Source organism: Capra hircus, chromosome 10 (assembly GCF_001704415.2).
Source record: "Capra hircus breed San Clemente chromosome 10, ASM170441v1, whole genome shotgun sequence".
Classification (NCBI taxonomy): Eukaryota; Metazoa; Chordata; class Mammalia; order Artiodactyla; family Bovidae; genus Capra; species Capra hircus.
The window spans coordinates 14,763,534-14,784,258 of record NC_030817.1 but is presented as its reverse complement, the minus strand read 5'-3'; the positions used below and the strand labels follow the sequence as shown (position 1 = coordinate 14,784,258).

The 20,725-nt window shown below is 47.1% G+C and overlaps 1 protein-coding gene across 1 annotated transcript; it reads left to right on the top strand.

Annotated features, from left to right (window-relative positions):
* Positions 771–17,595, top strand: CIPC (CLOCK interacting pacemaker). Its single transcript, XM_018053926.1, has 4 exons — positions 771–956; positions 6,952–7,136; positions 11,152–11,321; positions 14,111–17,595. Exons 2-4 carry the CDS (start codon positions 7,004–7,006, stop codon positions 15,002–15,004), a joined length of 1,197 nt encoding a protein of 398 aa, XP_017909415.1. The 5' UTR covers positions 771–956; positions 6,952–7,003; the 3' UTR covers positions 15,005–17,595.

Sequence of the window (20,725 nt, the reverse complement as noted above, 5' to 3'; positions counted from 1 at the left end):
TTTTTTTTTGTTTAGCTCATAACACGTTGTTCGTGGTGACACTTCGAGAACTGGCCTGAGAAACAGGATCCATTTGAAACTCAACATTTCGGCCAGTCGCACAATGAGTCATACATCATATGACATGAAATCACCCGTCAAAAAATACTGATTGTGTCCCTGCCACGTGAAGCACTGTCTGGAGGTAAGGAAGGCAAACCGAAGCCGCGACAGGCTCGGAAACAAGATAAACAGTGCTGGGGGCGGTGGGGGCGCGGTCCGGGCAAGCCTCCTTCGGGCCGAGACCAGGCGAAGCTGCCCAGCTGCTTCCGCTCGGGCCTGAGGGCAAGTCAGCCTATGGCTCGTCCCGGTCCCCAACGCCGACGGCGTCTCGGGGTACAAACCGAGAGAGCGGTCTCCTCGGGCTGACTTCCATCCACGCCCTCAGAAGAATCACGCCTCCGGCCTTGTCTGCTAGAAGCCGACCCGCCCCGGGTTCTCCAGACCCCGCCTCAGAACCGCGCCCCACGCCCGCTCCACAGCAGCTCCTGTAGCAAAAGGTCCCCGTACAAAATGGCGGTTCGGTCTGAGGAACTACTAACCATAGAGATGGCCGCCTTCCGCGGAGAGAGCGCCGACCTCTGAGGGGACGCCCGCCCCCCGTTCCCTGAGGACTACGTGCCGGCGTCGTCTTCCGGCTGAGACTGGAAGAGCGGGCGCCTCCAAGGGCCCTTCTAGGAGAACAGCGAGCAGTCTCGGTGGTGCCGGGTCATCCGAGCCGCGTCACGTGACTGGCGAAAGCCGTCGCGGAGGCGGCGGGAGCGGGGAGGAGAAATGGGCGGGGGGCCGAGAGGGGGGATTGCTTGAGACGCGACGACGACGACGACGAGGTTGTCATGGAGCCGCGGGGCCGGGCTCGCGCATGCGCCGCCGTACCCACGGGTCGTCCGCTTGTGGAGCTGCGACCCCGGTCCTAGGTGAGCGACGGAGGGCTGCGGGGACAGGGGAAAGGGGTTTGGTTGAGGAGCCGGCGGAGAGGAAGCGGGCGCAAGGAAGAGGAGGAGGGAACAGGAAAGACGGAGAGCGGGCACTTTCGGGGTGCCGAGGGCCAGATGGTGGAAGCTGGGGGTGATGGAGCAAGGGGTGATGCTCCCTGCTCCGTTTAGTCGGTTGGTTTTGTTGCGAGGGTCAGAACCGCGTGGGAGAGGAGGTCACGGGTGAGGAGGGGTCTGTGTGTGGGGACCAAGTAGCGCTGGTAACCCTGTGAGGGTCCTGCCCGCCCCCCGACCCGGTTTGGGGTTGTGGGGTGGGGGCGCGGGTGGGTAGCGCCCAGTTCTGGACCCGGGGCACAGGTGTGCTGTCTTTTTCCAGAGACTCGCTGTCACCCACTTTGCTGGTACTTCCCCCCCCCCCCCGGGTGACCAGCTTGTACCAGGCGTGGTGCCAGGGGGTGGGGAGGTGGCCGAGAAGGTGGCCACTGCCAAGTACGGAGTGAGTGGTTGACGGTGGGTGGGTTCAGGGGACCTCCGAGCCATCCAGGCCCCAGGGCACCAGGCCGCAGCCAGGCTCCGTGTGATTGCCCAAGTCCTGGCAGTACTGCATGGCCTGGGCTTTTGCCCTGGCAGGTTGGTGGCATGCCAGTCACAGCACAGTCCAAGGGTCTGCCCAGTTCTGCCCTGCTGAGCCGGCAGGCTGGTGGGTGCCTGGAGGGCGCTCCTGCTGTCTGGCACAGATGTATCGTGGGCTGGTGCGAATGGGGAGGGGTGGTGCGCACTGTTAACTGCGAACTCTTCTCCAGGCAGGAGGGTTTGAGGAAGTTCGCCAGTCTCATCTAACCGTTGAAAGAGCAAAATGAGTAAGCCATACATACCTGGTTCCAAACAGAGGACATTTGTATGGAATCCGGGTTCAGGATCTTTGACCAGAATTTACAGTCAAATTGAAGTGTGCAAATGGTTGTGAAAGGGAAGAGGAGTATTAGAGGTGTAGGTGGATGGTTGTTTTTTTTTTCTCCTTTGTTAAAACCCACAGACATTCCCCCCAGATTGGTATCTCTGAAAATGCAGACCAAGAGAAAATGACTTCAGAGGAAAGCCTAGTAATGCATTTATAATTCCAACTGGGATTACTCATGGCTTCGGGGTGGTAAAGTCTTAATTTTCTCTGGCCGTGGATCTTTATTGTATTTAAGCCTCTGCTCGGGCTTTCACCTCACACCTCTATCTGTGCATGCCTGTTATACACGTGACACATTTTAAAGGGAACTTGAGCTCTCAGGAAAGTTGCCAAGTTGTCTATTACAGAGGGATCTGCAGGCAGCTTTTCAGATCCTTCCCTTGTGTACCTTGGGCCTCCTTTTTATCAGAAGCCTGAATCTCCATAGAGATTGTGGATTAGACCAACCTTTAGTTTGGCTGCTGGATTTAAAGGTAAAATGAGGGGTGGCTTAAAATGAGGCGTGGATGAAATACCTGTTTCCTGCAGGAGACCAGACCTAGACATTAAATCTTGAGGTGACCAGGAAATGCAGACTCCTGACCTTCAAGCTGTTCAGGTGTTTTGGTGACAGCTAAGCTGTTAGACCTGTCCTGAGACTCGGCAGGACAGAGGTTTGTTGGGATTTATTATTCTGTGAGTATACCCCACACATGAATTGTTAGGGGCTGAGGTTGCAGAGGTGAAAACTCAACCCTTGAGGTTGAAGAGATGAACAGATAATTAGACTCTAATGTAAGAAGTGCATAAATAGAAGAACCAAGTGCTGTGCCTTGCTTGTTAGAATTTTTTGTCTTACGCCTATTGATGTAAACCTCTAGATACATTGGTTCACTTTCTGTTGTGAGTTTTAGTGTGTACTGCTCTCTCTGGGAACCTTTTGGACCTTGTGTTACATGTGCGCTTATAAGAGGCCTTTTTCAGGTCAATTCAAGCTTAGCTCAGAGTCCTTCTAATGCAGAGTTAGGCTCATGAGGATCTGAGATGTGGGTAAGACAGTTGTCGTGGTTTCCAGTCTGTGCCAGGAGTCAGAGATCGTGCAGTGGGTATGAGCTTGGTAACCCATCTTCAACCCCTGGTCGGTTTATGAGCATCTGACCTTATTGTAAAATGATACCGACCAGGAACATAATCTTCTTGAAGTTTTCAGACTTTGCTATCGGCGTGGTCCTGGGTTTGAGGGCACCATCTCTCTGGTCGGGGGCCCCATCTGTGCTGTATATGAACGGGTCTGTTGTTCACTGGCTAACTGACATCTTCAGCGCCACTCCCGGGAGGGAAGCGCCTCTCTCGGAGGAAAGGTTGGATGGCACGTAGCCCTTTGTTCTGATGCCCACTTGAACTTCTCCTGGACACTGAGACTGCTGAAAGAGAATTTTACTTAGGACAGAGGCTTTCATATTTTTAGCACTTCCACATCGGAAGCAGTCACTGTATTATTCTGAAGTAGATTATGCAGTCTCTAATTGCCACCAGTTCCCCAGAATCTAAAATTTTTGCATCTGTTCTCCTTTCAATGTCCACATTTTAGCATTTTGACCCCACAATCAGTATTGTCCTGAAAATTCTCAGACGAGCCGGATAAATTCCTGTGTATTTTCTGTAGCTCCATTGACTGCAGCTTAATAGCAGTAGCCAGACCTTGTTCCTTGTCTTGTTGCAAGGATTGTGGAAAAAGTTGGGATGCTTTATCTCAAATGCCTGTAAAATAATCCATTTCATAAGATAATGTGAAACTTTGTCAAGTTCTGAATTAGTTGCAACTGCCATGAGCTACCTTCCCAATCTAAATCAGTAGCAGGTTCAGGCTTGAATTTAGTCTGATGGCCCATCCACCAGGGAGAGCTGCTGCCGTTTTTGAAGAAGCCCTCTGTTCAGTTTCAGACAGCAGTGTACATTTGTTGGGTTTCATACAAAAGGATCCAGATTTAATTAGAGAACAGTTTTGCATTTTATTTTGCTTTTTAAACTGACTGGTCCATGCTGTCAGACTTCCTTGCTGTCAAATGGAGAGGCATGCACACACGTGGCGTGCCATGAGAGGTGTGACAGGGCCTGCGGTGCGGGAGACCCGGGTTCGATCCCTGGGTTGGGAAGATCCCCTAGAGAAGGAAATGGCAACCCACTCTAGTATTCTTGCCTGGAGAATCCCATGGACAGAGGAGCCTGGTGGGCTACAGTCCATGGGATCACAGGAGTCGGACACGACTTAGCGCTGTCTTTTTTTTAACAAGAGGTGTGACAGGGCCGTTTCCTTTCATGCACATGGTACTAAGTGTGCTCCATCAAAGAGTGCTCAGCGTGGCGTGGCCTGAATGGGGAAGCTACTCATCTTGAATGAGTTAGGTATGGTACAGGCTGATTTTTACTGGGAATTGTGTTTAATTCAGTCTCATTCTGATCAGTGTGCATTCCCTTTAGTCCACTTACACTGTATGCAAAAGAGCAAGAGAGCTGTTCAAGGATGCCTGTAAGCATCCTTGGCTTCTATTTAATTTATTTCCAGTCCCTCCGCTGCTTCTGGAGTGGTTGATGTTCTTCACTAGATCCTGTATTAGCAGAAACGTTCACACTCGGCATTTTCAGGGTGTTTTCAGATACGCAGCTGTCTGACAGGGGCCCCATGTTTCTCTCTACTTAGAAGGACGAACAGATGGAGTCGAAAATGAATCGTGAATAAGAATGCCTCCAGGTATAGCTTAAACGTACTACCTCGGTCCATTTTGTCATGACAAAACACCACAGACCGTGTAGCTTATAAACCACAGAAATTTATTTCTCCCAGTTCTGGAAGCTGAAAGTCCAAGCTTAGGGTGCCAGCATGGTCGAGGGACAGCCCTCTTTTGGGTCACAGACTTCTCACTGACTGTGGTGCAAGGGGCTGGGGACCTCTCTGGAGCCTAAGGCACTCACCCCATGAGGTGAAGCTCTCATTACCTAAGCCCCACCTCCTAACACCGTCATCTTGGGGGATTAAGATTCCATATATGAATTCTGGGGGGACACAGACGTTCAGATTGGAGCACTCTTCCAGTTGCGTTGTTATTGCTGTTTTACCTGTTGGTCCGCTGTTCTCTTTATCCCTGCAGTATCCTTGTGTTCTGACTGTGCCGCCTTTCCAGCTGCCATCCCTTGGCTGTTCAGAAAAGAAAGTGAAAGTGTTCGTCGCTGAAGCGTGTGTCTGACTCTTTGCAACCCCGTGGTCTGTAACCCGCCAGGCTCCTCTATTCATGAAATTCTCCAGGCCAGAATATTGGAGTGGGTTGCCATTCCCTTCTCCAGGGGATCTTCCCGACCTGGGGATCAAACCCAGGTCTCCTGCATTGGAGGCAGATTCCGTAGCATCTGAGCCACCATGGAAGCCCTGACTGTTCAGAGGGCCCTGTTAAAATATCTTGAAAGGGCTCATTGGTCTCACAGTTTGTGCTGTTAACCTAGTTCTGGATCTGCTTTGAACTAGCTGTGTGTTACTGGGTCAAATCTAGGCGTCTCTCAAGGGAGAGGGGAAGCAGGTCTATCTGATTCACTCTGTACCCCCCACTAGCACCCTGCCTAGCTCACAACAGGCACTCAGGAAATTTTTTTTTTTTTTTTAATTTTTTTATTTTTTTTTAAATTTTAAAATCTTTAATTCTTACATGCGTTCCCAAACATGAACCCCCCTCCCACCTCCCTCCCCACAACATCTCTCTGGGTCATCCCCATGCACCTGCCCCAAGCAAGCTGCACCCTACGTCAGACATGGACTGGCGATTCAATTCTTACATGACAGTATACAAGTTAGAATTCCCATTCTCCCAAATCATCCCACCCTCTCCCTCTCCCTCTGAGTCCAAAAGTCCGTTATACACATCTGTGTCTTTTTTCCTGTCTTGCATACAGGGTCGTCATTGCCATCTTCCTAAATTCCATATATACAATGGAGTAAAGACAATCTCTTTAACAAGTGGTGCTGGGAAAACTGGTCAACCACTTGTAAAAGAATGAAACTAGATCACTTTCTAACACCGCACACAAAAATAAACTCAAAATGGATTAAAGATCTAAATGTAAGATCAGAAACTATAAAACTCCTAGAGGAGAACATAGGCAAAACACTCTCAGACATAAATCACAGCAGGATCCTCTATGATCCACCTCCCAGAATTCTGGAAATAAAAGCAAAAATAAACAAATGGGATCTAATTAAAATTAAAAGCTTCTGTACAACAAAGGAAAATATAAGCAAGGTGAAAAGACAGCCTTCTGAATGGGAGAAAATAATAGCAAATGAAACAACTGACAAACAACTAATCTCAAAAATATACAAGGAAATATTTTTAAATGACTGAATATAACTTATCTGAGCCTCAACTTCCTCCTCTGTAAAATGGGATAACAACTGAGAAGGATGTTTTGAGGCTCAAATGAGATAATCTTAACATCAATAATGTTATGGGTGTTTGTGGATCAAAGCACTGTGTATCTGGTTTTCTGTGTGCATAGACGCACTTTCTAAGCCAGAATGTGGCATGCATATATAAGGAGTTGTTTTTTGATCTGTTCACTACCTCCTCTAATTTGAGAACTACACTCGGGGAGGTGGCAGAAAGTCTCGGGCCTGCGGAGGTATCCTGGGAAGCAGGCCTGGTCTGAGGTGGGCATCCCCTCTCCTCTCTTCTTCTCCCTCAGGGAGCATTCCAGAGAGCTAATCAAATGTGCCTTTGTTAGCAGTTTACAAAGCTTCCACTGAATGGTCTGTGTGCTTTGCATTTGTAATGGAATTAGAGGGCAGGGAGAGGACAGTGAGCCTGCCTTTGGATGGAAACCATTCTCCTGCTGAGTAAACGTGTAGCCTTTGTCTGCTGAGACCTCTGAGAACGTGCCGGCTGAGGACGTGGGCGAGGCCCGTGTCCTTTGCCCCGACTTTACTCTGCTGGTTCACCTGTCCTAGCTCTCCAGGCAGTGGCTTCTTACGTAACTGTTGTTTTTTCACAGGGCAGTCCAGATGAAAAGAGTACTGATGTGTCCCCTCGCAGCCCAGTAAAACATGGAGAGGAAGAACCCGTCCAGAGAGGGCTCTCGAAGGCTGTCAGCCAAACCAAGCAAGGGCTCAGAGATGAAAAAGGCGTCTCGTCAGCTCGGCCTGGCAGCTGAGTCAGATAAGGACTCTGGATTTTCAGGTTAAAATTACCTTATCCTTTCTACACTGTAGTGAATGATTTGCCTGAAAAATGTCCTCCGTAAAACTCATTTGTGTGATAAGGATGGGAAGATTTCACCCACAGGAGAAATGAATGGCTCTCTGGTCTCTTAAAATGGTAGTTCTGTTGCCACATGGCAGGGTATTCATCAGAGTCACAGTGGGGTTAGTTCTCAAGGACAGTTTGATGTCTTTTTTCAGCTCAGACTCTCAACTTCAAATCTTACATGTTTCCCCACTGTGGGAAGTGGTTATGGGAGAAAAGATATAAAATACTCATAATTCTGTTGTCTTTCCTCCTTTCTCACAGGAATAGTTATATTGCAGTTAAACTGCATTCCAATAATCACATTGGAAAAAAAACTGCATGTTGTCACCACATAAAACAAATTAAGCAAAGGTAGTGGGGTCGCACAGAGTCGGACACGACTGAAGCGACTTAGCAGCAGCAGCAGCAGTATATAATTTGTTAAGATATCTTTTTTCTAAGAAAGTATTTTGTTATGTTTAAAAACATTTCCTCCTGACAGCCCATCCCTGCCAGTGTTTGCTCTTTGTGTTTGGTCTGTGAGTCTCCTGGCCCCATTCCAAACCTGAGTACCTATTAGAGACGAGAAAGCAGGACAATTTTCCTTACTATTTTTTCTGAAAGAACTAGCTGCATACCCAGTAAATCTTTTAATTTTGTGCTGAGGCTTTTTTAAATCTCCAGGTCTGAGAGAAGTGGCTTAAATACGGCTTGAGTGGCGACATTTTTGGCCCAGGGGATGCAGAGAGGTGATGCCAGGGGATTCGGCCTGGGCCGGCATCCCGAGAGCGGAGCCCTCTCCTGGAGGAAGATTTCTATTTTTCAGCCCACAGAGACTAATCAGTCCATCTTGTCGATTTATGAATTTATAGTGAGAAATGCAGCTCTTAGGAACCCTGAACTCTCTCACCCTTAGATTTGTAAATTATGAAGCTGCAGGGGAAGCCAGGTTATCAATAGATTGTTGATCTGAGAGGAGCAGAGCACCAGGTCAGGGATTAGAATAAGTACAGTTCAGGAAAGTTAGGGCCAGCGTCTAGCTCTTTGGGTTTTCCTTCTCAGTTTTTTCCCATTGTTTCTCAAGCTTGCCTCATCATAAGGCCTTTCTGAGGCATTTGTTTAGAAACACCAGGCCCCTCTCCTGGAGATTGTGACATCGAGGGTCTGCGGGGAGGGCCTAGAGTGTGGGTTTCCTATTTTTACAAGTGTCTCTGGTGATGCCTGTGATCAAACAGGTTTGGGAAACTTTGCAAGCCTGCTGCTGTTGCTGCTGCTGCTAAGTCGCTTCAGTCGTGTCCGGCTCTGTGTGACCCCATAGACAGCAGCCCACCAGGCTCCCCCATCCCTGGGATTCTCTAGGCAAGAACACTGGAGTGGGTGCCATTTCCTTCTCCAGTGCATGAAAGTAAAAATTGAAAGTGAAGTCGCTCAGTCGTGTCCGACTCTTCGCGACCCCATGGACTGCAGCCCACCAGGCTTCTCCGTCCATGGGATTTTCCAGGCGAGAGTACTGGAGTGGGGTGCCATTGCCTTCTCTGTCTTAATATCATATTGGGTTTTTTCTTTTTTTTAATATCATGAAGGTAATATATGCTCATTGTAGAAGCTTAGAAGTTTAGGTACATGCAGAGAAGAAAATAAATATTAACCATAATCCCACCTCCTGTTATTCTCAATACTGTGGCCATTTTGGTACTTCCTCTGACAACTTCAGCTCCATCAGGCCAGCTGTTTTGTAGCATGTTGCACAGTCTGGGTAGTTTTTCTGAAAGTTTCCTATTCTCAATGCAGCAGTGCCTTAAGTTTTGTGCTGTTCAGACATAAGGCAGTCTTAAAAATACTCAGACTCGTATGCCCCAGACGGTGGTCCCAGTGAAGGCCTCCAGCCACTTCTGGGCCAGGTGCCAATGGTGTCATCCCTGCTGGAGTTATCCTTTCAGTTCCTTGGGATGTGATGTAATCGGCAGTTATTAATTAGCTACAGTCCGTATTTAGATTTTTCGCATTGTCTCAATAGTGTCCTTTATAACTGTTAGTCTTTTTTGTATATTTGCTTGTTGTGGGTTCAGAACTCAGTTGAAGGTTGTGCATTTCATTTCATTGTCCTGTCTTTTCGCTCTTAGTCTAGAACAGTTCCCTTGTCTTCCCTTTCTTTTTTTTTTTTTTCGTGAAATCGATATCTTTAAATGAGTTAGGCGTGTTGTTTTGTAGGATGTTTCACACTGGACTTCTCTGGTAGCTTCCCCAGTATTAGAAACAGAATAAACATTTTTAAAATAGAAAACTAAATTTTTGATGTTATATCCTCTCATTGCAACACATGAGGTGACTCCTAGGTTTGTCTTATTCTTGGTGGTGCTCTGATTAAGGGAGTAATTGTAGACCAGATTTCTTTATTATGAAAGTCCTCCTTTCTCTTTGTAATTAATAAGCAGTTTATGGGATGATACTTTAAGATTGTGTGAGTCTCCTGTTTGCCAACAACCTCTTGACCAGTGGTTTTTGCATCCACTGATGATGCTTACCTGAACCAGTTATTAAATTTGTGGTTTGAAAAATGGTGATCTAATTCTATCATTCCTTTACATGTTATTAGCTGTTGATCTTCTTTAAGGAAACACTTCTCGGCCCCCTTTTTTGAGCATCACTGTGGATTCACGGAATTCTTTTCTGATTTGGTTTGTCAACCCATTATCAGTATTCTTTCTGATACCAGGTTGTCCCACATTGGGTCAGTGGGGGTCCCTTCTAGATGGCACCTATGTCTTTGACGTGTCTCGCATTTGTGTTTGAGCACTTCCTTGCTTTCTGGGACAGTAAGATGTCTAGACTTCCCTGCCAAAGACATCAGCTATTTCTCCAAGGAGCCCTGGTTTCCTTTTCATGCAGAATGGCATTTGCGTAGAAAACAAGATACATGTACTAGGTACGTACTTTTCTTCTGAAGTTCTTTGTTTCTGGCCCAATAGCTCTTAACTAAAGGTGCACATCTGGATTACTTGTGCTTTGTGAAAGTACGTGTGCCTGGACACCAGCTAAATCAATTCCATAGATTGAGGGGAAGGCCCCAAGACCCATAATTTCTGAAACGCATCTCTGGAGAATCTGATTAAAGGCAAGTGTTGACAGTTGCACTCTTCTAAATTATAGTCACATTCCAATCTCGCCTCATCCAGACGACACTGAGATTTTTGACGAGCATCTAGGGTATTCCCAGCCTCCTTTCTGGCAGTCTCTTGGTTTACTCCAGCAAGGAACTAATTAAGTCCTTTCTTTATGGATGTCACGTAGAGCAACCTTCTTTTCTTGGCTGTGGAGAGAATCTTTCCATCACCCGTTGTACAGGATCCCCAGTAGGCACACTCAGCATGCATTCAGGACACTAACAAAGGAGGTGCTTAACTGGGTGGAAGAGGAAAACAAAGGAAGACATCGTAAGCCTCAACTTGATGAACTTATCCAGGCTTTTGCAATTAGGAAACTTAGGAGGCATCTGTTTTAGTTTCAGCGAAGTGGTAAGTCTTGGGGTTTTATTGTTACTTGTTTTTGTTGTTGTTATATCATGTGGTGCCTAGAGCCTCTAAAGATCTTCATCTTTTCTCAGGTTCCATGCCCACGCCTCTCCCTTTTCAACCACAGATTCTTAAAAGTAATCAGCTAACTTTGAAGCCTTTACTCACTTCTGTAGACTGGTGGTGGTTACTTTCACGTGAACCCTAATTGATGCTGGCTGTTGTCTATGAGAGAGTTAGATCGGAAGTCTGCCGTCCTAGTGCGGTGATCCTTAATCTCCTGGGGTGGGAGAGAGAATTATGCATCCCATTGAGGATCCCATGAAAGCTAGACATGCTGGAAGAAGTCTCAAAAGCATGGATCACAAATGTTCTATTCGATTTCAGGGCGTCCGTGGCTCCCCAGTAGGACTGGTTGGGAGCCTGAGTGAACTGACTGTTTCTCTGCCCAGCAGATGGGAGCTCAGAATGCCTGAGCTCGGCCGAGCAGATGGAGTCCGAGGACATGCTGAGCGCCTTAGGCTGGAGCCGAGAGGACAGGCCAAGGCCAAGCTCCAAGCCCGCGAATGGAGCCTTCCCGACACTGTCCCCCATGGTGGTTATGAAGAATGTGCTGGTCAAACAGGTGAGGAGGACTGCGCACTCATCACTTCTTTGCACACTCGAGTTCCTGAGCTTCCTGTGTATAGAGTTTCTTTCTGCCAAGGAGGGGTTTGAGAGGCAGACCACCAGAAACCACACCAACACGTGCTGCTCTCCTGGGAAGAGGGTGCGGCCTTTTAGCTACTGACCTGGATTGAAAAAAGGAGTACAAGAGTCAGGACATGTATTCTCATTTTCCAGACAGTAAGACTGCACCCCTCATTTGTCCAAAGGTGTCTGGAATATCTTAGTCATGTTTAAAGGAACCAAGCAGAAATGTCCTAACTTCCATAGTACATCTAAGATATGACAGAGTTTAGGGTTGAAGCAAGAGGCTCTTTTTTTTAGTTTGAATTTCCCTGGGGACTTTGAGAAGTATTTGAGAAGTAGAGGCAATTTCCCTGTTTCTCACATTATATTCTGAGCATTTTCTTAGTAATCAGCCAGAGCTATGTCATTAGCGAAAAAGCAACTCTTTGGTATAGATATGACTCTACCAGCAGATTCCACACAGCATTGCCATAGAATTGAATAGTACCTTGTTTTAGGTTTTATTACATAACTATGCAAATTATGTGGTTATTACCTAGATATGAAAGAAAAGATTTAGGTAGAAAATCTAAGCTTAACCCCAGTGTTTGAGTCAGAGAACTCAGTCGTATGAACTTAGTTAAAAGAACATGTAACCTTATCCTGCTTTGCCCTGAAACAGACTAGTCCTCTCGTGGTTCTGTTAATGAGGCTGTTTGAAGCTAGTGAAGTTTGCAATCTGGCTGTGTGTAGGTAACCTTCCCACCTTAGGTGGAAGAACATGGCTGTAGCCTGACAGGAAATCCTGATGTCTTAACTCTTACCTAGTTATTGCTGAGCAACTCAAACTGATTCTCAACAAGGCAACCTGGTGAGTTTGGAAAAAGAATTTGAAGACATTTGCTTTGACAAATCATATCTCAGCTGGAAGCACGTCTCTCCTCGCTGAGACGAGGAGATTTGAGAATAAAGATATGAAATGGAGCCCAGATGAGGTTGTTCAGGCCCCACCAGTGCTCCTTAGGACTCCTGCCTCCTGCTCTTTCCTCGCTGCCTTCCTCTCCAGCCCCCTTGCCACTCTTCCTTAGGCATCTGTGTTTTTTTGTTGTGGGTGTTGTGGTAGTTCCGGAAGGCAGAGAACAGCCCAAAGTTGCTGGTGAGGAGGCGGGCCCAGCAGAGCCGTCGTCTTCAGGATAAAGACCCACTGGGAAGGCTTGATCAGAAGACAGGAGGCTTGGGGGCAGAATGACCTGATGGAGCGGTCTAGGAGTTTTGTGTTTTCACATATGCTAGAATTCCACCACATTCCAAATTTTAAAAATCTTTACTTATTATATAGTGTCTTAATTATTGCTTCTTGGTTTTAGGTATTTTTCTCTTGTGAGTCTGATTCCAGTTCTGTCAGTGTCTTCTTACACACAAATTATTTCCTCACTGTGGACTTCAGTTTCCTCATCTTTAACATGAGGCCTTATGTGAAATGATTCTGAGATCCTGTGCAAGTCTAAAATCTTGTCTGGTATTCCCTTAGATGATTTCAACAAGAGTGGTGACCTTGTACAAATCTAATAATTGGGACAAACAGACTAAATCAGTGGGCATAACAGCAGCACTAGAAAGAGTAACCTTGGGAGAGCAATGAATTGGGTATTTTCTGGGTCTGTTTGCCTTGGAGGTCAACCCCTGTGGTGTGATTGACCAAGGGAACAGCCTGAAGTTTTGCTTTTGGCTGAGCTGCACTGGGCTGATCTCTTCTTTGAAAGACTCCTGATTTCTGTATCTCCTCTGCTGGGGGAGTGTGGTTGCTGGGCCCCGCATTGCTTGCTTGTTATTGTAGCACCTCTCAGTATATTTGAATACCAGGAGGACTCCAGAATGGACTTTCCAGGTCATCCCACCCTTTGCACAGGAGATGAAATGTAGTTGAACTTGGCTAGGAGTTCCTAACCAGGTATCTAAGGAGCTGAAATGTGTGCAAATCAGGTGCCCACGAGGGAGCAGGGTCCATCACTTTCCGCAGATAAATCATGTGACTCCACCAAGGGGGAGAGCCTCTGTCAGGGCTCTCTCTGCCTGGCCTCAGGTGTTTATTACTTTATTCTCAAGTCTCCTCATTTCAGTGAAGAGAGCTGTGCTTCCTAGCCGGGCTCAAAGACAGGAGAATACTGAGACAGCCATGTAAAGTCACAGTGTGGAAGCACCAGGTGGCGGCTGTTGCTGCCTGGCAGAGCTTTGTGGTTGGTGAGGGTCACTGCCATAGAAGCGGACCTGTGGCCTCCTGACAGTAGGGAACTTCTTAAAAAATACGTAACTTTTTAGTCGAAAGTGGATTTCACGTAAGAGAGATTCCACAAGTAACTAAAGGAAGACTTGACTTTGGTGTAAAGTCACATGGTGGTATTGAGACAAGCACGATTTAATTTATGCCAGCAAATCGTACCATCCGTACTTTTATTGCCTCAGTTGTGACCTTGACTATGTCATTACTCCACCTACCTACACTTTTCTTTTTCTTGAGTGACAGCACTTGAATAAAGATAGCCATTTCCTCCAGTTTTCCCTTAAGAAAGAAAATCTATGATATCAGACCCAAGTGAATATTGAAGCCACTTTCATCTCGAGTCTTATCAAGAAGGGCTGCCCTGTGTGTGGGAAGCTCTGTCCGTCCATCTGGGTATTTGCTTTGCCCCACGGACAGCCGCGGGTAACGAGCGGTTTGCCACTCTTTCCCTGTGTCTGCAGGGCAGCAGCTCCTCCCAGCTCCAGTCGTGGACTGTGCAGCCCTCCTTTGAAGTGATCTCTGCCCAGCCACAGCTCTTATTCCTTCATCCGCCCGTCCCGCCTCCTGTCAGCCCGTGTCACGCTGGTGAGAAAAAGTCGGACTCCAGGAACTACTTGCCCATTCTCAATTCTTACACCAAAATAGCCCCTCACCCTGGCAAAAGGGGCCCTTCTCACAGCGCAGAAGAACGAGGAGACGGCGGCATGCAGAAGAAGGTCTGTACTGAGAGACTGGGGCCTGGCCTGTCTGCTCGCGAGCCAACCAAGACTGGTGCTGGCCCCCCACAGCCCCCGACCCCTGTGCCCCTTGGCGCCAAGCTTGCCGAGGACTCGGCTCTGCAGGGCGTGCCCTCCCTGGTGGCGGGTGGCAGTCCACAGACTCTGCAGCCAGTATCCAGCAGCCACGTGGCTAAAGCTCCCAGCCTGACCTTTGCCTCCCCCGCCAGCCCCGTCTGCGCGTCCGACAGTACCCTGCACGGGATGGAGAGCAGCTCCCCGCTATCCCCGCCTGCGGCCAGTTACAGCTCCACTCTGTGGGCCGCCGAGCACTTCTGCCGCAGCCCAGATGGCTTTCCAGAGCAGCGGCAGAGCAAGCACAGGCGCTTTCAGAATACCCTGGTAGTCCTGCACAAATCCGGTTTGCTGGAGATCACTTTGAAAACCAAGGAGTTGATTCGTCAGAACCAGGCAACTCAGGTGGAACTCGACCAGCTCAAGGAGCAGACCCGGCTGTTCATAGAGGCCACTAAGAGCAGGGCTCCTCAGGCCTGGGCCAGGCTGCAGGCGTCTTTAACGTCAGGGTCGGGTCATTCTGGCAGTGACCTGGAAGCATTCTGTGAGCAGCCAGACATGTAACATCGAAGGCATATTTTCCTGTTACTTGAGTGCTTCTTTTTAACTCTTATACTGTTACCTACTCCTGTTTCCCAAAGCTTACATAAGATCTTTTCCTTTTAAACTCAGACTGTTCGTTGGTTCACTTACGAAGCCGCACGCCAGGACCTGGCTGCTGTCCTAACCTGTGGCCTATGCACAGTTTACCTGTGTCTCTGTTCCAGCGAGGACCTCAGGTTTGGGTGCCCTGAGCCCCTCTTCCTCAGCCCGCAGGCAGTTTGATGGCTCACGGGGCAGAGTGTGAGAGGTGATCGTGCGGGGCCCTGCTGGCTGTCACCCCCCGCCACCCCATTCACCAGCCGTGATCGAGGGTGCAGTGACGCAGACGAGTGCACAGAGCAGCACCCGTCGAGTCAGGGAGCAGGTGACATGGGAGCCCTTCATGGTTCTTCCCCTGAAGGCCTCAGTCACAGACGAAAATGTAAGAGGAGGGCGCTTGCCTTCCACAAGGCCCTGTGCCCTTTGGCAGAAACCTGAAATGCTTTGGCACAGATTGCTCTTCGGATGCAAGCACTTAATCACTTAAAGCTTTGTTTTTTTAAACTTGAAAGTCAAAGAGAAAGAGTAGCACTGTTAACTCTTACACTTTAATCATAAGCCAGATTTTTCTTAAACTGGTAGGCGAAATACTTCAGATTTGTAAAGTATAGAATGGATTTAGGACCATCTGGAGCTACAGTTGATGAATTGCATTTTTGACTCATAGAGTCTAAAGAAAGGAGAAACGGCTAGCATCTCTTGGTTAGGAGCTGGAAGATTCTAGTAATTTATGCCTTTTTTTCCTCTCTCCTTTTGAAACAATGCAGCCTGTTTTATATGTGAAAATCTTAAAGACAGCTTCATGGTCTCCAGTTGTGTAATCCAAGTCAGCCCTGTGCGACCACTTTTTTCCCCTTCTTGTTTTTACAAAAGAAGAAAGAAAATATTATTAAGCTTGATTAACTTTGAATTAAAATCATTGCAAGGTTATGACATACAAGTCTACAAAAAATTGGAAAACATTCTTGTTATCCATTTTCTTTCCACATCCAAAGTTCTCATTTGTCTGATGTCACAGTGATGTGGAGCAGTCTTCCATGTTTCTTTTAGGCATTGGATTTTGGCAATAAAGCCAAAAAGGTATAGTGGGTTCTCTGAAGTCCATCTAGAAACAGAGTATTATGAGGACTTGCAGGTGTTACACACTTTTTCAGCTTCATTGTAAACCAGATTTCTAGGTTGTAAAGTTGCCAATTTCTTATGCTCCCATTTAAAAATATTCATTCTCTTGAAAATCTTAAGAAATCCTGTATGACCAACTTCAGTTTTTCTGCAAGGAAAATGGTCTTGAAGTTCTTCCAAGGCTAGAAGCTCTTCATATAGTTTTAAAATTACAAGGCTTCGAATTGCCTGCATTTTGTTCTCAAATGCAGTTTAGAAATAAACAACCCGGTAAACTCCCTTAGACTCTCCTGATCAATGCAGAATAATTACCTGCCATGTGCTTTCCAGAAGAGTTTCAGAAATCGGAGCAAATAGGTCTTTAAGCAGGTTCAGCTGCTTTTAATATTTTTTCTCTTGGCCCACTCCCTTTGCCTCTCCTCCATCTGTGTGGTGCTACCGCAGCTCCGCTCTGCACACCATGCTAGGAAGCTTCCTTTTTGGCAGAATATGTTTGGCAGCAAAGCCATAGAAACAGGTGCATTCAGAACAGCCTGGGCACCAGGCATGAGTCTTACTGAGTCAAAAATCTGAACACACTTGCTGAGAACCAAATTTACGCCATCGGAAAACTCCCCTGTGGAGCCGTACGCATCTTGGGCTCTTCTTCCTAGATGAAGGTTTGCACTTCCCTCCTGTCAAGCAAAAGACACCGAAAGCCATCACCAGTGCTCGTTGCTGAGTGGCAGGGAGAAGCAGCGCCCACCCTGGCTTCTCTCAGGTCTTGTAACTTGGTGTGGTGAGTCCCTCTAGGCTGTTGGCATGGGTGTTCTTTCCCTAGTGGAGGAGTAAGCAGATGAAGCCAGGTAGAGAAGCTGGTCCACCAAAGAGACATCCACTGAGGCTAGCAGACGTGTGGGGCCAGAAGCCAGATCGACAAGTGGAGGAACCTCGGAGTTGACCGGAAGGACCTGCGTTGGTTTCTCACGGCTGTAAGTAGTCACGGTCTTCTGATGCGTGACCCGATCTTATCTGCAGTTCTGTGACAAAGCTGTTGTTTTCTGAAAGCCGTTCTTAACTTACATCAACCCTTAAGTTTTGGCAAGATGGTGTTGGCAGTGTTGAAACACATCTAGAAAAAGCTGCTGATTCAATTGGTTATGGGAATGGAGTTTGTGACATTTGTAATTTATTACACTCTCTTTGCTTTTATTGATTATGGTATTGTCTGACTTTGATTCTTTTGGCAGAACAGTAACTCTCGTGCATATATTGACGTGTCTTTCCAGCTATGAATTCTTTACGGTAGAGGTTTCTTTACCAAATGTGAATTCTTTTGAGGAAGTATGAAGTTTTGGAGAAATTGACTGTGAAACGTCAGAGAAAAATAAAAGTCACTTACTTGAAAACTATTTGGCCTTTGGGCTTTATAACTGCTTAAAACATTGAAATCAAGAGTAAATGTTCGATTGATAAAGGTTTCATACGCATATACTCAAGGTATTTGGGGATGTTGAGATTAGACACTGAACTTGTGGAAATTCACTGTTCAGAACTTCAAGGCGATACAGGCACTCTTAAGATAAATGGGTGGTTTGACATTGTTCTCTAGAGTCTTATATTGGGTAGGTTGGGAGGAGAAAAGAGAATACAGTCCAATGATTTCTTCCATCTGATATGATACTTTGACAGATGGAATTTTTAAATGACAAAACCACTGTAGTTTCTACTGGGATAAACTAAAGCCACATTAAGTGAAGATCTTTCTACTACAGGGAGGTCCTTAACGAGTGCCTCTTCATGCCTTTTCGTTCATGCTTCTCTGAGTTGATTCCTGAGGCTCTGCTCCTGCTCAAAATTCACCTATGGAGTCTCAGTGGGGAAATCTGTTGAGTCTTCCCTGTCCTGAGGCCAGTCAGGACACCCCTCCTGGGATTTTTTTAAGTCACTGGAAAAATAAGAAACTTATCCTCATTTAAAGTCCTGAAGGATTGTCATAGTCTTAATTCTTACAGCATTATTCCTATCCTACACAATTTTTAAAGTAACTTTTCAAAATATGGCTGGAAGCGACCCCTCCTGAAACAGAGAACCAGCCTCCCATAAGAGATGGAATCCAGAGACACAGGAGCCTGGAGTTGGTTCCGAGAGGCTCGGGAGAGCTGGGTCACTCTCACTGTTGCTCCTAGCCCTTCGGCGTGATTCCTGCATGTGGAGACACTAGCCTGTTGCTAGCGTGTCCGCTTCGTCCACGTCCCTTGGGGCATCACTGCAGAGTGTGGCCTGTGCGGCGGGGTCCAGAGCCCTGTGTGCACCTCTCGAATCTGTCCCTCATCGGCCGGCTGACTTTGGATAGGCATCCCTCCTCTCAGTGGAATAACGGAGAATCGGAAGTTGTCCTCTCTGGGGTGCTTCCCAGCTGTAACTACGTGTAAGATCTCTGACTTTATTACAGCGAGCCTGATGGTATGTTATCTGATAATAACAGCTCTTCCTCAGTTTACCTTGGGGTTCCATCCTGATAAACCCATCATAAGTTGAAAATACCCTAAGTCAAAAATGCATGTGATCCACCTAACCTACTGAACCATCATAGCTTAGCCCAGCCTCCCTTAAACGTGCTCAGAACACACACATTAGCCTGCGGCTGGGCGAGCTCGTCTCACACGAGCATTGTAGGCAGATTCTGTACCATCTGAGCCACCGTAGGGGCTAACGGGTTAGGTGTGTCACGTGCATTTTTGACTGTGGATAGCTCAGTAGTTTGTTGATGCACTGAAAGTGAAAACGGAGCAGCTGTCTTGAGTAGAGAATGGCGGCAGTGAGTGTGTCGGTTGTTGACCCTTGCGATGACGTGGCTGACTGGGAGCTGCCCACCGTGAGGACATAGGAGGACATAGGATTGTACCGCGCATCACTCGGCCAGGGAAGAGATCAAAATTCCAAGTAGGTTCTCTACAGAAGGCCCATCTCTTTCGCACCATTGTAGAGCCGGAAAATCCTAGGTCAGAGACTGCCTGTAATCTGTTAAATTTTAAAGAAAACCCTGGGGTGCCCACAAAGCAGGTTCCTAGTGCTTAGTTGATTTTAAAGCATTCTGTCAGATTTTAAACTTATTATGTGTGGCTGGGAGAAGCGTTTTGCCAGGCGGCTTTGATTTTGATTAACTGGTTGGAGCTCACATGGATTCCCTCATTCCCATATAAAAGACTGCTCTCAAATGAAGAAATATTAGCCCCAAAGGAGAATAATGGGGTGAAGAACAGACTCATTTGAAAAGACCCTGATGCTGGGAAAGATTGAAGGTGGGAGGAGAAGGGGACAACAAAGGATGAGATTGTTGGATGGTATCACCGACTCAATGGACATGAGTTTCAGTAAACTCCGGGAGCTGGTGATGGACAGGGAGGCCTGGCATGCTGCAGTCCATGGGGTCACAAAGAGTCAAACACGACAGAATGACTGAACTGAAATCAAACTGTCCTTTCCTATCAGTCAGCTGCAAATAGCTATTTCCTCTGAAATGAAGGACACTTAACGGGATTTTATGTTTTAGAGAGTATGTCAGTGTTCTTTTATTTTCTTCTGGATTTCTCTACCCACGGCCTTTAACACTTTTTCTTCTGGCCCACTCCCTTTGCCTCCCCTGAACCTGTGTGGTACTCCACTCTGTGCACCGTGCTAGGAAGCCTCTTTTGAGGCAGAGGATATTGCTGCATGTTTTATAAGGAGCCTCTTAGGTTGATTTACTGTTACTTTAATGGTAAATAGTCATAGACTGTGCCGATATGGTGGTACTTTGTCAGGACTTTATTCTGGACCCAGGCTCTGGGTGTCACCTTTCATCCCCACCAGGAGGGGTGTTAGAGACGAGATGAGGTCTGCCTGGGTGACACGGAACGAGCAGAGTAGCTGGAGAGAAAGAGGCAGCAGGAAGCAGCTTTATCTGTTTCCTTCATTAGAAGAGAAGAAGAGATGTTTGGTCTACTCGACATGCTGAGATTATGGTGAAGTACAAAAAAAAAAAAAAGATGTCTCTGAAGTGTTTTTTCAATTGCTCCAGAGAGCAAGGTAGCTTCCATGCACAGAAGCCCAGCAGTGGAACTCATCCCACCCCTGAAGGGCTGTCCTTTGCTTGGAATAATTAACACTGTCTTCTACCAAAATCTCATTGACAGCTAATGGGAAGAGAGCAAATCTCAACCCAGCCTCTTAACTGGTTTCCTGGAAGGAGGTGTTTTGTGGATCCCTGGACTCCTGTGAGCACTTTGGCTTTTTCCTCTCAGAATTCCTCCTCCTTTCTTACAACACGTGGCACTCCCATCTCTTTCTGAAGGATGGTTATGCAAGACACGAGAGAATTGCTTGAAAGAACAGGCTGTGTGGGTCCTGCCTCAAATTTACAGCATCTGGAGGAGACGAGAAAGAGAGAGAGAAGCCTGCGGAGTGACACAGGGAGTGGGTGGGAGCTCTTAGGAGATGAAAGGGAATAAAAACTGAAAGTGGGATCCCGAGGCCAGCCCGCGTGAGTCAGGTCGAATG